At 45.0% G+C, this 12,258-nt stretch overlaps 1 protein-coding gene across 1 annotated transcript in view; it reads left to right on the forward strand.

Moving 5' to 3' along the window:
- The window catches only part of LOC126284858 (UDP-glycosyltransferase UGT5-like), a 110,757-nt gene that overhangs the window by 20,013 nt on the left and 78,486 nt on the right, over nt 1-12,258 (forward strand). Inside the window, exon 2 of the mRNA XM_049984093.1 lies at nt 3,334-3,580. Within this exon, the coding sequence (XP_049840050.1) occupies nt 3,334-3,580 (247 nt within the window). The remainder of the gene's footprint in view (nt 1-3,333; nt 3,581-12,258) is intronic.

Raw genomic sequence — 12,258 nt, forward strand, 5'->3', positions numbered from 1 at the left:
TTTACTTTCAGGTCAAGTCTTGATGCTACTGTTGCAAGCTCCACAAATAATTGTCTAATCTCTGTTTCAGTGTTTCTAATGAGCACTATGTCATCTGCGTATGCAAACACGCTAATTTTGCTTTCTTGGAGGATCCCAGCAGATACCAGTTTGAATTTCCTCCCAACTGTTTCTTAAGATATGTTGAAGAGAAGGGGGGACAAAGCAGCTCCTTGTCTTAACCCAGTTTTATTTTTAAAGTGGTCAGACTTTAATCCATTTAGTAAAACTCTGCTTGTATTTTCATTCATCAATTTAATGGGGAAACCAAATTCAGTCATTACATTCCACGAGCTTTGTCTATGGATGGAGTCATAAGCTTTCATGAAATCGATGAACAGATAATGTATTTCTTTGTTTTTATTCCCAAACTTCTACATTTATTGATTTGATTGCAAATATGTTGTCAGTGGTGGATCTGTTTTTGCAGAAACCATTTTGATAATCCCTAATTATATTTTCTGCATATGGTTTTAAGCAGCACAGCAATAAACAAGATAAGATATTACAACCTAATGATATTGACTAATGACATTCCTCTATAGTTTCTGAGATCATCCCTGTCTCCTTTTTTTATACAGGCACTATTGATGATTCTCTTCACTCTCTTGCAATGCTCTCAGTTTTCTACATTATCTGTATAAGATGAAATGAACGTCTGTGCAATACTTCTCCACATTTTAGTATCTAAGCTAGGATGCAGCCACTGCCAGTTGCTTTACCATTTTTAATGCGTTTGATACACTCTACCACCTCCTCATATGCGGGTTCTGGAATTTCCTCACAGTTGTGACTGTTGCCGGAACTAGTAATTGATGCTTCTGGATCAGAACAATTCAGTAGGTTGTCAAAATACCCCTTGCTTGTCGCTAGAATGTTTCTTCGTTCAATCATCATACTGCCATTTAAATCCTTCATCACCTTCGTTTTGTAATTAAAACCTTTTCTAATTTTGTTGATTGTACCAAACATTTCCCGGATGTCGTTATTTTGATGACATTCATGAATAGATTCGATTTGTTGTTTTAGGAATGGTTTCTTTTTCTTGTCTGCGTTTGAGCCTGCCAGTAAGCAATTTCTTTTTCAGGATTTTTACTTGTTTTCAACCATTTTTTCCTTAGTTTCATAACCTTGTCTTCAGCTTCTTCATACTCTTCAGCGAACCATTTCTTGCTGCATTTCTTAGTTCTCAAAAGGTTATTATTTGCAGCTGTGAGGATGGCCTCTTTTACATTGTTCCAGTATTCATCACTGGTATATGAACGAATGCTTAAGTTAATAGTGTTCAGCAGTGTGTCCACTGGGACCATACGAATACACAAAGACCATCACATCACGTACAAATGTTTCTCAGTACATCGACACCATGATATTATTCGTTTGTTTCGAAAGGAAGAGAAAGATATGAACAGGAACCATTCAATGCATTGATAGGTTTCCAGTATCTCTAAACAATAGAAGGCAAAATCGAATTCCTCTGTAGGAAATGATGATTAGGTTTAATTGTGAAACCAACAAACACTTTCTTACTGGCTGCTTTATATGGATAAACAGCGAATGGTTCAAAAATCTTCTCTATTAAATGCATGCCAAAATAAGAGAAATCAGAGCTTCGCTGTGCTGAAAAGTCTTGTGTGATGTTCCCACTGCAGAATTTATCTCTGTCTGCAGTACATCACTTTTCATGAGATATGTAGCTGTCTTCTTAACACGAAGTGGTGATGTGCTGGAGCGAATGGCTTGGGCAGCGGGAGCACTGGATAGAGTCAGTTTCTGAGGGCCACAGCTGCAGGCAAACAAGCGTCTGAGCACAGCCTCCTTCCTCACAGTGCGTGACTGCGTTGTGGCGTATGGCCTCTGGGATGTACGAGCAGATAGGAGCTTCTCTGACTTGAGTACTGCCAGTACGGTCACTTTCAGCTGCGGTCATTGCTGCAGACTACCTAGTGGCTTGAGACACGTTGGCGATGTTTTGAAACATTTGCACAATGGTTGAAACATTTACAAATACAACTTTATTAATGTTACACACACACTATCAACACAACTGCAAGTGATGGCTATATTTAAATGTATATGAAAGCTTCTGCCACATGTCTGACAGTGCTGGTTGTAAAACATAGTACACCATTGGTTCAAAAAATAAACGCAGTTCACTATCTTGGTTTATTTTTTAAATTTCCCGCCATTTTACACTCGCAACAAGCGAGATTAAGCGGAATAATTGAATTTTGAGTTTTCCCTAATAACAAGCAAGGTATCGAGGATTTCGCATAATTTTCGAATTTCCTGTCATAGTTAAGTAGTTCCACAATCTTGGTGGACGGGAGCTATGAGGGTAATACGTTGGGTAATAAATTATAGCGGTAAAGAAAACATCTGGCAACCATTTTTGGCTCTTAACTTGTACTAATAAGGTAAAATGAAAATGAAATGTCGTGTGACGAGGGCCTCCCGTCGGGTAGACCGTTCGCCTGGTGCAAGTCTTTCGATTTGACCCCACTTCGGCGACTTGCGCGTCGATGGGGATGAAATGATGATTAGGACAACACAACACCCAGTCCCTGAGCGGAGAAAATCTCCGACTCAGCGGGGAATCGAACCCGGGCCCTTTGGATTGACAGTTCGTCGCGCTGACCACTCAGCTACCGGGGCGGACTAATAAGGTAATAGATCATAAAGATGAAGGTTATAAATTATAATAGTGATGTAGTACATTACTTGATAAAGGTTCCAGAAATTTGGCAGCTTTGCTAACTGTGCCAGTACCCACAGCCAATGGGACAAAACCCATCTAACATTTCTAAATTTCCCGCCATTTATACATTAAGTAATTTATGTAGATGGGTGGAGAATGGGGTGGGGGAGGGATGACCTTAACCTTGTCTGGGGACGGGGGAGATCTGAGAGCAATGCTGGGTGTGCCCGAACTGGCTTTGGTCCTTTGCTTGTGCAGTGGGACAAACTCATTTTCTGGAGAAAGTTCGTCTGCTCCCTTGATATACACCTCCCATGTAGACATCCAATATCAGTAGCTGCATGCTCGCTTCTCTTTGTCAGGCATTTCTTCAGCAACTCAGTTAGGTTGTAACAGATCTTTCTGGGCATAAAAGCGAGAATATTGCTTGATATACAAGTACGCTGTTCTGTTGTGATGTTGTTCACCTGTTGCTTTTACGGTGTTCCACAGATTGTACAACTGAGCTTCATATGGGCCAGTGGTTGCTGGTTCTGCAGTTATTACAAGAGGACTGTACTTGGTTGCCTGTCATTATCTCGTTTCTCACGTTGCAGGCAAGGGCCCCCCTACTGCTGCTGTTAGTAGTGTCGCTGTTACTGGAGCCAGCCCTGGAGGCGGCCGAGGTGCTGGGCCTCTTCCAGTCTGGAGGCCGCAGCCAGTGGGTGCTGGCGGAGATCTACCTGAGGGCGCTGGAGCAGCGCGGCCACCGCATCACCGCCGTCACCACCTTCCCCTCCAGCCAGGGCGGCACCGCGGGCAACTGGACCGAGATCCTCATACCGAACCCCATCAATGAAGACGGTAAAGCAACTTACTCATCAGAATGATATTTTCACTCTGCAGCGGAGAGTGCGCTGATATGAAACTTTCCTGGCAGATTAATACTGTGTGCCGGACCGAGACTCGAACTCGGGACCTTTGCCTTTCGCGGACAACTGCTCTACCACCTGAGCTACCCAAGCACGACTCGCGCCCCGTCCTCACAGCTTTGCTTCCACCAGTACCTCGCCTCCCACTTTCCAAACTTCACAGAACCTCTCCTGCGAACCTAGCAGAACTAGCACTCCTGGAAGAAAGGATATTGCGGAGACATGGCTTAGCCACAGCCTGGGGGATGTTTCCAGAATGAAATTTCCACTCTGCAGCGGAGTGTGCGCTGATATGAAACTTTCCTGGCAGATTAAAACTATGTGCCGGACCGAGACTCGAACTCAGGAACTTTGTCTTTCACGGACAAGTGCTCTACCACTGAGCTACCCAAGCACGACTCACGACCCGTCCTCACAGCTTTACTTACGCCAATACATCGCCTCCTACTTTCCAAACGTCACAGAAGCCCGCCTGAGAACCTTGCCCGCGATCGGCAAACGTCCCGAGTTCGAGTCTCGGTCCGTCACACAGTTTTAATGTGCCAGGAAAGTTTCAACTTACTCATCACTGGAACCTTTTTGTTAGTCCTGGTTATGAGAAGAAAATGTTATCAAAGCAATCAGATTTAGCAGCGTTACCTCCGTCGTCCTGCAAGTAAGGCTATTTCTTCGCAAGATTATCTACCTTCCATAGCTGTGCACTACACTTTCTAATTTGGTTCACCACGACCTCCATAAACATGCCTCAGAGACAAGCTCCTCTAGCTTACTAATACTGCCAGGCTGAACAATAATTTTAGGCCTTAGAAAGAATTCGTCACAAGTAAATGACAGTGGTGTTCGTATGCCGCTATTGTCCCCTCACGTCTAGGACCTAAGCGGTTGAACGCTTCAGAAGAAGCATGGAGAACTGCGCTTATATTCCTGGCCACGTCAAAAATACTCTGACAGGGAAAAAATCGCAACACCAAGAAGGAGTTGTGGACAAATGCGAAAGTTGGTAGCGGTGTTTCTACATCTTAAAGAAGATGTCCATTCAAATTTCGCGCCAGTCACGCAACTATCGTTAGTGGCGCCACTACGAGTTTGCAGGCAGGGTTTCCTTTTCTTTAAATAAACGCTGCAACAGTCGTGAGCTTTAGGTATCTTTGAGATTGGACATGGTCAGCCGATGTTAGTCAAGAATGCCCTTAATGCGACAAAGACGCCATTATCAACAACTGACTGAACGAGGACGTGTAATAGGGCTACAAGGAGCTGGATGTTCCTTCTGCGGTACTGCGGAAAGACTTGGCAGAAATGTAGCCACTGTACATGATTGCTGGCAGCAGTGTCAGGAGAATGTACGGTCTCTGAATGGCCACGTGGCACCACTGCAGGGAAGACCATCGTGTCCAGAGTATGGCCCTGGCGCATCGCACTGCATCTGCAGCAGTAATTTCAGCAGCAATTGGCACAACAGTGATACAACGAACTGTAACAAATCGGTTACTTCAAGGGCAGCTCCGAACTAGACGCTCTGTAGCACGCGTTCTACTGACCCCAAACCACCTCCATTTGCGACTGCAGTTGTGTCAAGCGAGAGCTCACAGGAGGGCAGGGTGGAGGTCTGTTGTGTTTTCTGACGAAAGCTGGTTCTGCCTCGTTCCTAGTCATGGCCGTATGTTGGTTACAAGGAGCCCAATTGAGGGCCTGTAACCAACTTGTCTGCGTGCTAAACACACTGGACCTGCAACTGGGGTTATGGTCTGGGGTGTGGTTTCGAATGACGGCGCGAGCATGGTTATCCAACGCACCCTGTCTGAGAATCTGTACATCGGTCTGGCGATTCGACCTGTTGTGCTGCCATTAATGAATAGAATTCAAGGAGATGTTTTTTCAAGGGGATACCGCTGTTGTGAGTCAACATGCTCCACGGAGTGCCGTCATGTTGTCTTGGCCTCTCGATCACCACATCTGTCTCCAGTGGGACTAAAACTCCAGCTTTAACCGTCCCTTTACTGAGAGACCAAGTGCAACAGGCATGGAATTCCATCCCACAAACTGACACCCGGCACCTGTCAAAAGCAGTGCATACACGGCTGCATGCTTGCGTTCAACTTTCTGGCGGTCGCATAGGATATTTAATGTACCTGTGTCGTCCTAACCGCCGTCTGCTTCTCGTCTTCTGTGCAGCGAGCTACCTTAATTTAAGTATTAACTGTATTTTTCTTACTTGTCACTTCTTCTTCCGTGTGTTTTCGCTTTTAGGAAGCTTTAATTGTCTAGTGCTATTAATAGTGTTCCATAGATTTCGTGTTTGTTTTGAATACAGTCAGAGAGAGTCCCTCTAGTCAACCATAGTGCCAGTAGTGCTAGTGTTTGTTTTCAATACAGTCCAGAGACAGGTAGTGCTATTTTCATTGTTTTCTACAAGAAGTGGCTAGCAATCACAGTTTAGTCAATAATCAGCCGCCTTTAGTGAATTAGCAGTCTAGTTAAAAGTCCCTTCAGTAGGATGGATAGGATGTGTGACTGCTGTGTACGGACGCAGGAGGAGCTGGCCACTCTTCGCGAACAGCTGAGCGTAGTGATGGCCGCGGTCAGGCGTCTTCAGGCTGCTGCCTCGGAGTGTAGCGGCAGTGGGGAGTCTGGCGCGTCGCATGGTACACCCCAGGTGTTACATGCTTCACCCACTGTCCCTGCTGTCGAGACATCTTCGCGGGTACCGGGCGCGGTTGGGCCACCCTCTCCCCAAGGGGAGTGGCGGGTTCAGCGGCGTTCGCGGCGCACGAGGCGGAGGGTCAATGTGGAGGCTGGCCGTGTGGCATCGCCCGCTCTGCCTGTGAGTGGAGATGTGGCAAGGTCCGAGCAGGCACACGGGGGGAGGGGTTTATTAGTTATTGCGAGCTCCAACGTTTGGTGGGTGATGGAGCCCCTTAGGGAAATAGCGGAAAGGTGGGGGAAGAAGGCCAGTGTTCACTCTGTCTGCTTGCCGGGGGGTCTCATCCGAGATGTGGAGGAGGCCCTGCCGGCGGCGATAGAGAGCACTGGGTGTACCCGACTGCAAATTGTTGTTCATGTCGGCACCAATGACTCCTGCCGTCTCGGTTCAGAGGTCATCCTCAGTACTTACAGGCGGTGAAGGCGGAATTGGTGAAGACGGAAAGCCTCGGTCGCGGGGTGAAATCAGAGCTAACTATTTGTAGCATCGTTCCCAGAACCGATCGCGGACCTCTGGTTTGGAGCCGAGTGGAAGGCTTAAACCAGAGGCTCAGACGATTCTGCGGAGAGCTGGGGTGCAAATTTCTTGACCTCCGCTATTGGGTGGAGAAATGTAGGGTCCCCTGAATAGGTCACGCGTGCACTACACGCCGGAAGCGGCTACAAGGGTAGCGGAGTACGTGTGGAATGCACATGGGGGTTTTTCAGGTTAGAGAATTCCCTCCCTAGGCCCGACAAGACGCCTCATGACACGCGGCAAGGTAGGAGTAGGCAAAATGCAACAGGGAATAACAATATAAATGTGCTAATAGTAAACTGCAGGAGCGTCTATAAAAAGGTCCCAGAACTGCTCTCATTAATAAACGGTCACAACGTCCAAATAGTACTAGGGACGGAAAGTTGGCTGAAACCAGACGTAAACAGTAATCAAATCCTAAACTCAGATTGGAATGTATACCGCAGAGACAGGCTGGACAGTGAAGGGGGAGGCGTGTTTATAGCGATAAAAAATGCAATAGAATCGAAGGAAATTGACGCAGATCCGAAATGTGAAATGATTTGGGTGAAGGTCACGGTTAAAGCAGGCTCAGACATTGTAATTGGCTGTCTCTATAGGCCCCCGGGCTCAGCAGCTGTTGTGGCTGAGCACCTCAAGAATAATTTGGAAAATATTTCGAGTACATTTCGCCACCATGTTATAGTTCTGGGTGGAGATTTTAATTTGCCGGATATAGACTGGGAGACTCAAACGTTCATAACGGGTGGCAGGGACAAAGAATCCAGTGAAATTTTTTTAAGTGCTTTATCGACTCGCGGCGATAACATATTAGACCTTCTGGTGACAAACAGACCCGAACTATTTGAAACAGTTAATGCAGAACAGGAAATCAGTGATCATAAAGCGGTTACTGCATCGATGATTTCAGCCGTAAATAGAAATATTAAAAAAGGTAGGAAGATTTTTCCGTTTAGCAAAAGTGACAATAAGCAGATTACAGAGTACCTGACTGCTCAACACAAAAATTTTGTCTCAAGGACATATAGTGTTGAGGATCAGTGGACAAAGTTCAAAACCATCGTACAATATGCGTTAGATGAGTATGCGCCAAGCAAGGTCGTAAGAGATGGGAAAGAGCCACCGTGGTACAACAACCGAGTTAGAAAACTGCTGCGGAAGCAAAGGGAACTTCACAACAAACATAAACATAGCCAAAGCCTTGCAGACAAACAAAAATTACGCGAAGCGAAATGTAGTGTGAGGAGGGCTATGCGAGAGGCGTTCATTGAATTCGAAAGTAAAGTTCTATGTACTGACTTGCCAGAAAATCCTAAGAAATTTTGGTCTTATGTCAAAGTGGTAGGTGGATCAAAACAAAATGTCCAGACACTCTGTGACCAAAATGGTACTGAAACAGAGGATTACAGACTAAAGGCCGAAATACTAAATATATTGTTCGAAAGCTGTTACACAGAGGAAGACTGCACTGTAGTTCCTTCTCTAGATTGTCGCACAGACGACAAAATGGTAGATATCGAAATAGACGACAGAGGGATAGAGAAACAATTAAAATCGCTCAAAAGAGGAAAGGCCGCTGGACCTGATGGGATACCAGTTCGATTTTGCACAGAGTACGCGAAGGAACTTGCCCCCCTTCTTCCAGCGGTGTACCGTAGGTCTCTAGAAGAGCGAAGCGTTCCAAAGGATTGGAAAAGGGCACAGGTCATCCCCGTTTTCAAGAAGAGACGTAGAACAGATGTGCAGAACTATAGACCTATATCTCTAACGTCGATCAGTTGTAGAATTTTGGAACACGTATTATGTTCGAGTATAATGACTTTTCTGGAGACTAGAAATCTACTCTGCAGGAATCAGCATGGGTTTCGAAAATGACGGTCGTGTGAAACCCAGCTCGCGCTATTCGTCCACGAGACTCAGAGGGCCATAGACACGGGTTCACAGGTAGATGCCGTGTTTCTTGACTTCCGCAAGGCGCTCGATACAGTTCCCTGCAATCGTTTAATTAACAAAGTAAGAGCGTATGGACTATCAGACCAATTGTGTGATTGGATTGAAGAGTTCCTAGATAACAGAACGCAGCACGTCATTCTCAATGGACAGAAGTCTTCCGAAGTAAGAGTGATTTCAGGTGTGCCGCAGGGGATTGTCATAGGACCGTTGCTATTCAAAATATACATAAATGACCTTGTGGACGACATCGGAAGTTCACTGGAGCTTTTTGCGGATGATACTGTGGTGTATCGAGAGCTTGTAACAATGGAAAATTGTGCTGAAATGCAGCAGGATCTGCAGCGAATTGACGCATGGTGCAGGGAATGGAAATTGAATCTCAATGAAGAGAAGTGTAGTGTGCTGCGAATACATAGAAAGATAGATCCCTTATCATTTAGCTACAAAATAGCTGGTCAGCAACTGGAAGCAGTTAATTCCATAAATTATGTGGGAGTAGGCATTAGGAGTGGTTTAAAATGGAATGATCATATAAAGTCGATCGTCGGTAAAGCAGATGCCAGACTGAGATTCATTGGAAGAACCCTAAGGAAATGCAATCCGAAAACAAAAAGGAAGTAGGTTACAGTACGCTCCTTCGCCCACTGCTTGAATACTGTTCAACAGTGTGGGATCCGTACCAGATAGGGTTGATAAAAGAGACAGAGAAGATCCAACGGAGAGCAGCGCGCTTCGTTACAGGATCATTTAGCAATCGTGAAAGCGTTACGGAGATGATAGATAAACTCCAGTGGAAAATTCTGCAGGAGAGACGCTCAGTAGCTCGGTACGGGCTTTGGTTAAAGTTTCGAGAACATACCTTCAGCGAACAGTCAAGCAGTATATTGCTCCCTCTTATGTATATCTTGCGAAGATACCACGAGGATAAAATCAGACAGATTAGAGCCAACACAGAATCATACCGAAAATAATTCTTTCCGCGAACAATACGAGACTGGAATAGAAGGGAGAACCGATAGAGGTACTCAGGGTACCCTCCGCCACACACCGTCAGGTGGCTTGCGGAGTATGGATATAGATGTAGATGTACCTGTATTTCACATTTTCACTTTCTTGTCTCGTGCCTACATTGAGCTGTAATGATGTTTATCACTTAAGTATGTCATCTACACAAATGTATTCCAGAAATTTCATTACTCTACATTAATTAAATTTTGGTGTGGTCATGTTTTCCGGTCAGTGTTTCTGGGGAGCTTTCGATAGCCGGCCAGAGTGGCCGAGCGGTTTTAGGCGCTACAGTCTGGAACCGTGCGCCTGCTACGGTCGCAGGTTCGAATCCTGGCTCGGGCATGGATGTGTGTGATGTCCTTAGTTTAGTTAGGTTTTAGTAATTCTAAGTTCTAGGGGATTGATGACCTCAGCAGTTGTCCCATAGTGCTCAGAGCCATTTTCGAGCTTTCGGCATCCATTGTGTAGACTAGGAGAGGCATTCGTTTATAATTTGGGGGGGCGGCGGGGGGGGGGGGGGACAGAAAGATTCTTGTGACGTGGTACGAAAGGGGTTTCCAGAAAAGTATTTCATTCTTTCAGTTGGAATGAAAACATACTCGCGAACAATACTCTTTGGGTCTCTGACAAAGAAGACTATCGAGATTACTGTTTCAGCGAAAGCATAGAATCAGTGAGTACAACTCTGTTATAGCACCACTTGTCATAGATGGGCGAAAAGATCTGTAAATCCGTCAAGAAAATGATTAGAAACCATCTGAGCAGCCACCAGCAAACTTTCATCTCTAGTGACTTCAGTGGGGAAGATTCTGGTAGAGATTCAGATATACTGCAGACAATCAGTTATATCTGTTGGTGGGATGGAGGCAGTGAAGTTCTGTGCGTCAAGCCCAGTATTCGGAAGCTGCTATTAAAGCGGAAAGAGGTAGAGAGCTATACAGCAGATCCCAACCAAGCACAATACTTGATGACGGACAAAAGCAGAGCAAAATCAATACCAGGGCAAGAACAATTCGATAAATTTCATTGCAAAAAAATGGCTCTGAGCACTATGGGACTCAACTGCTGTGGTCATTAGTCCCCTAGAACTTAGAACTACTTAAACCTAACTAACCTAAGGACATAACACACATCCATGCCCGAGGCAGGATTCGAACCTGCGACCGTAGCAGTCGCACGGTTCCGGACTGCGCGCCTAGAACCGCGAGACCACCGCGGCCAATTCGATAAATTTCATTGCAGTATTCTACCTACTGAGATGTCAAAAAACAGTAAAACTTTTGGACATGCTAAAAATGAATAAATGGAACGAACTTCTCTCTCCAAATAATCCCTTGACCATGATAACATCGGAACAGAAGACTGTAAAATGAAGGATGTGTCTTTCGAAATTGATTTGCTGAATAAGATCACAACGCATATGTTACGTTCAATTGTTATAGGGATACGAAACTGATAAAAACAGGAATAAGTGAGGGCGTGTTGACGAGTAGCCTGAAACGCTCGATAGACGAAAGGACTCGGGACAGACGGGCTCTTGTTATATTCTACAGGGTGGTCGATAGCTGTGATTAAACAGAAATTTAAGATCAAGATGTGTGAAACGGGAGAGGGGAAAAAAAGGTAAGGCTATGTAACCGGCTAGTACGGGAGTCGCCATCTTGGATGCAACTCGTAGTTTTAAATGAAAAGTGATTCGTATAACACACAAAACAGTGAAGAATTACACGAGGAAAAAAATGTGCCTTTCATTTGAGCATGGCTTCATTATTTCTCGTGCTATGTGACACTGTAAAATCCTATTTCGTTGTAACTGTTTACACTGTTCGTATCCTTTAAAATACTGGCACGGGAAGACAAGTAACGTTGCTCAACTGAATTTTTGATCTTTTCTAACTTTTAAAAGTTAAACTTTTGTTTGTTTACTATCATAACTGACTTTTTGTGTTTGTTCGTGGGATTTAATTTGACCGCAGTGAAATGCTACTGAGAGAATCTGCGACATAATAACTTTACTCTCACTCATTGGAATTCCCGAGTCTTCAACTTGAAACACCGTTCTTATGCATCTGTCCTCTGTGTGTTCTCTGAGATAGTGGTGAGACCATGTTGAGTGCGTCATTTTTTGTTTATGTTGTTTCTTAGGGGATTAAATGAGATAGTGGGCCCACACTCCTTCCTTTTGAGTGCTCATCTATTATTTCCAATTTGTTTTCGGCACTAGTTGTTACAATACAACATTACGATCGACTGCACCGCATTACTTCACTCTGTTCACCACTTTGTTCACATAAATCTTGTTCGGTAATTTCTCCAAAACAACGTTTGTTGTTTCAGTACTGGCACAGCGCTGCCGCGCCGTTCGCCGTCGTTCACTCTCACCTCCCGCACACTGGACGCCCTATACGGGGCTTCCACTGTTTTGACGC

Source organism: Schistocerca gregaria, chromosome 8, assembly GCF_023897955.1.
Source record: "Schistocerca gregaria isolate iqSchGreg1 chromosome 8, iqSchGreg1.2, whole genome shotgun sequence".
NCBI classification, from domain to species: domain Eukaryota; kingdom Metazoa; phylum Arthropoda; class Insecta; order Orthoptera; family Acrididae; genus Schistocerca; species Schistocerca gregaria.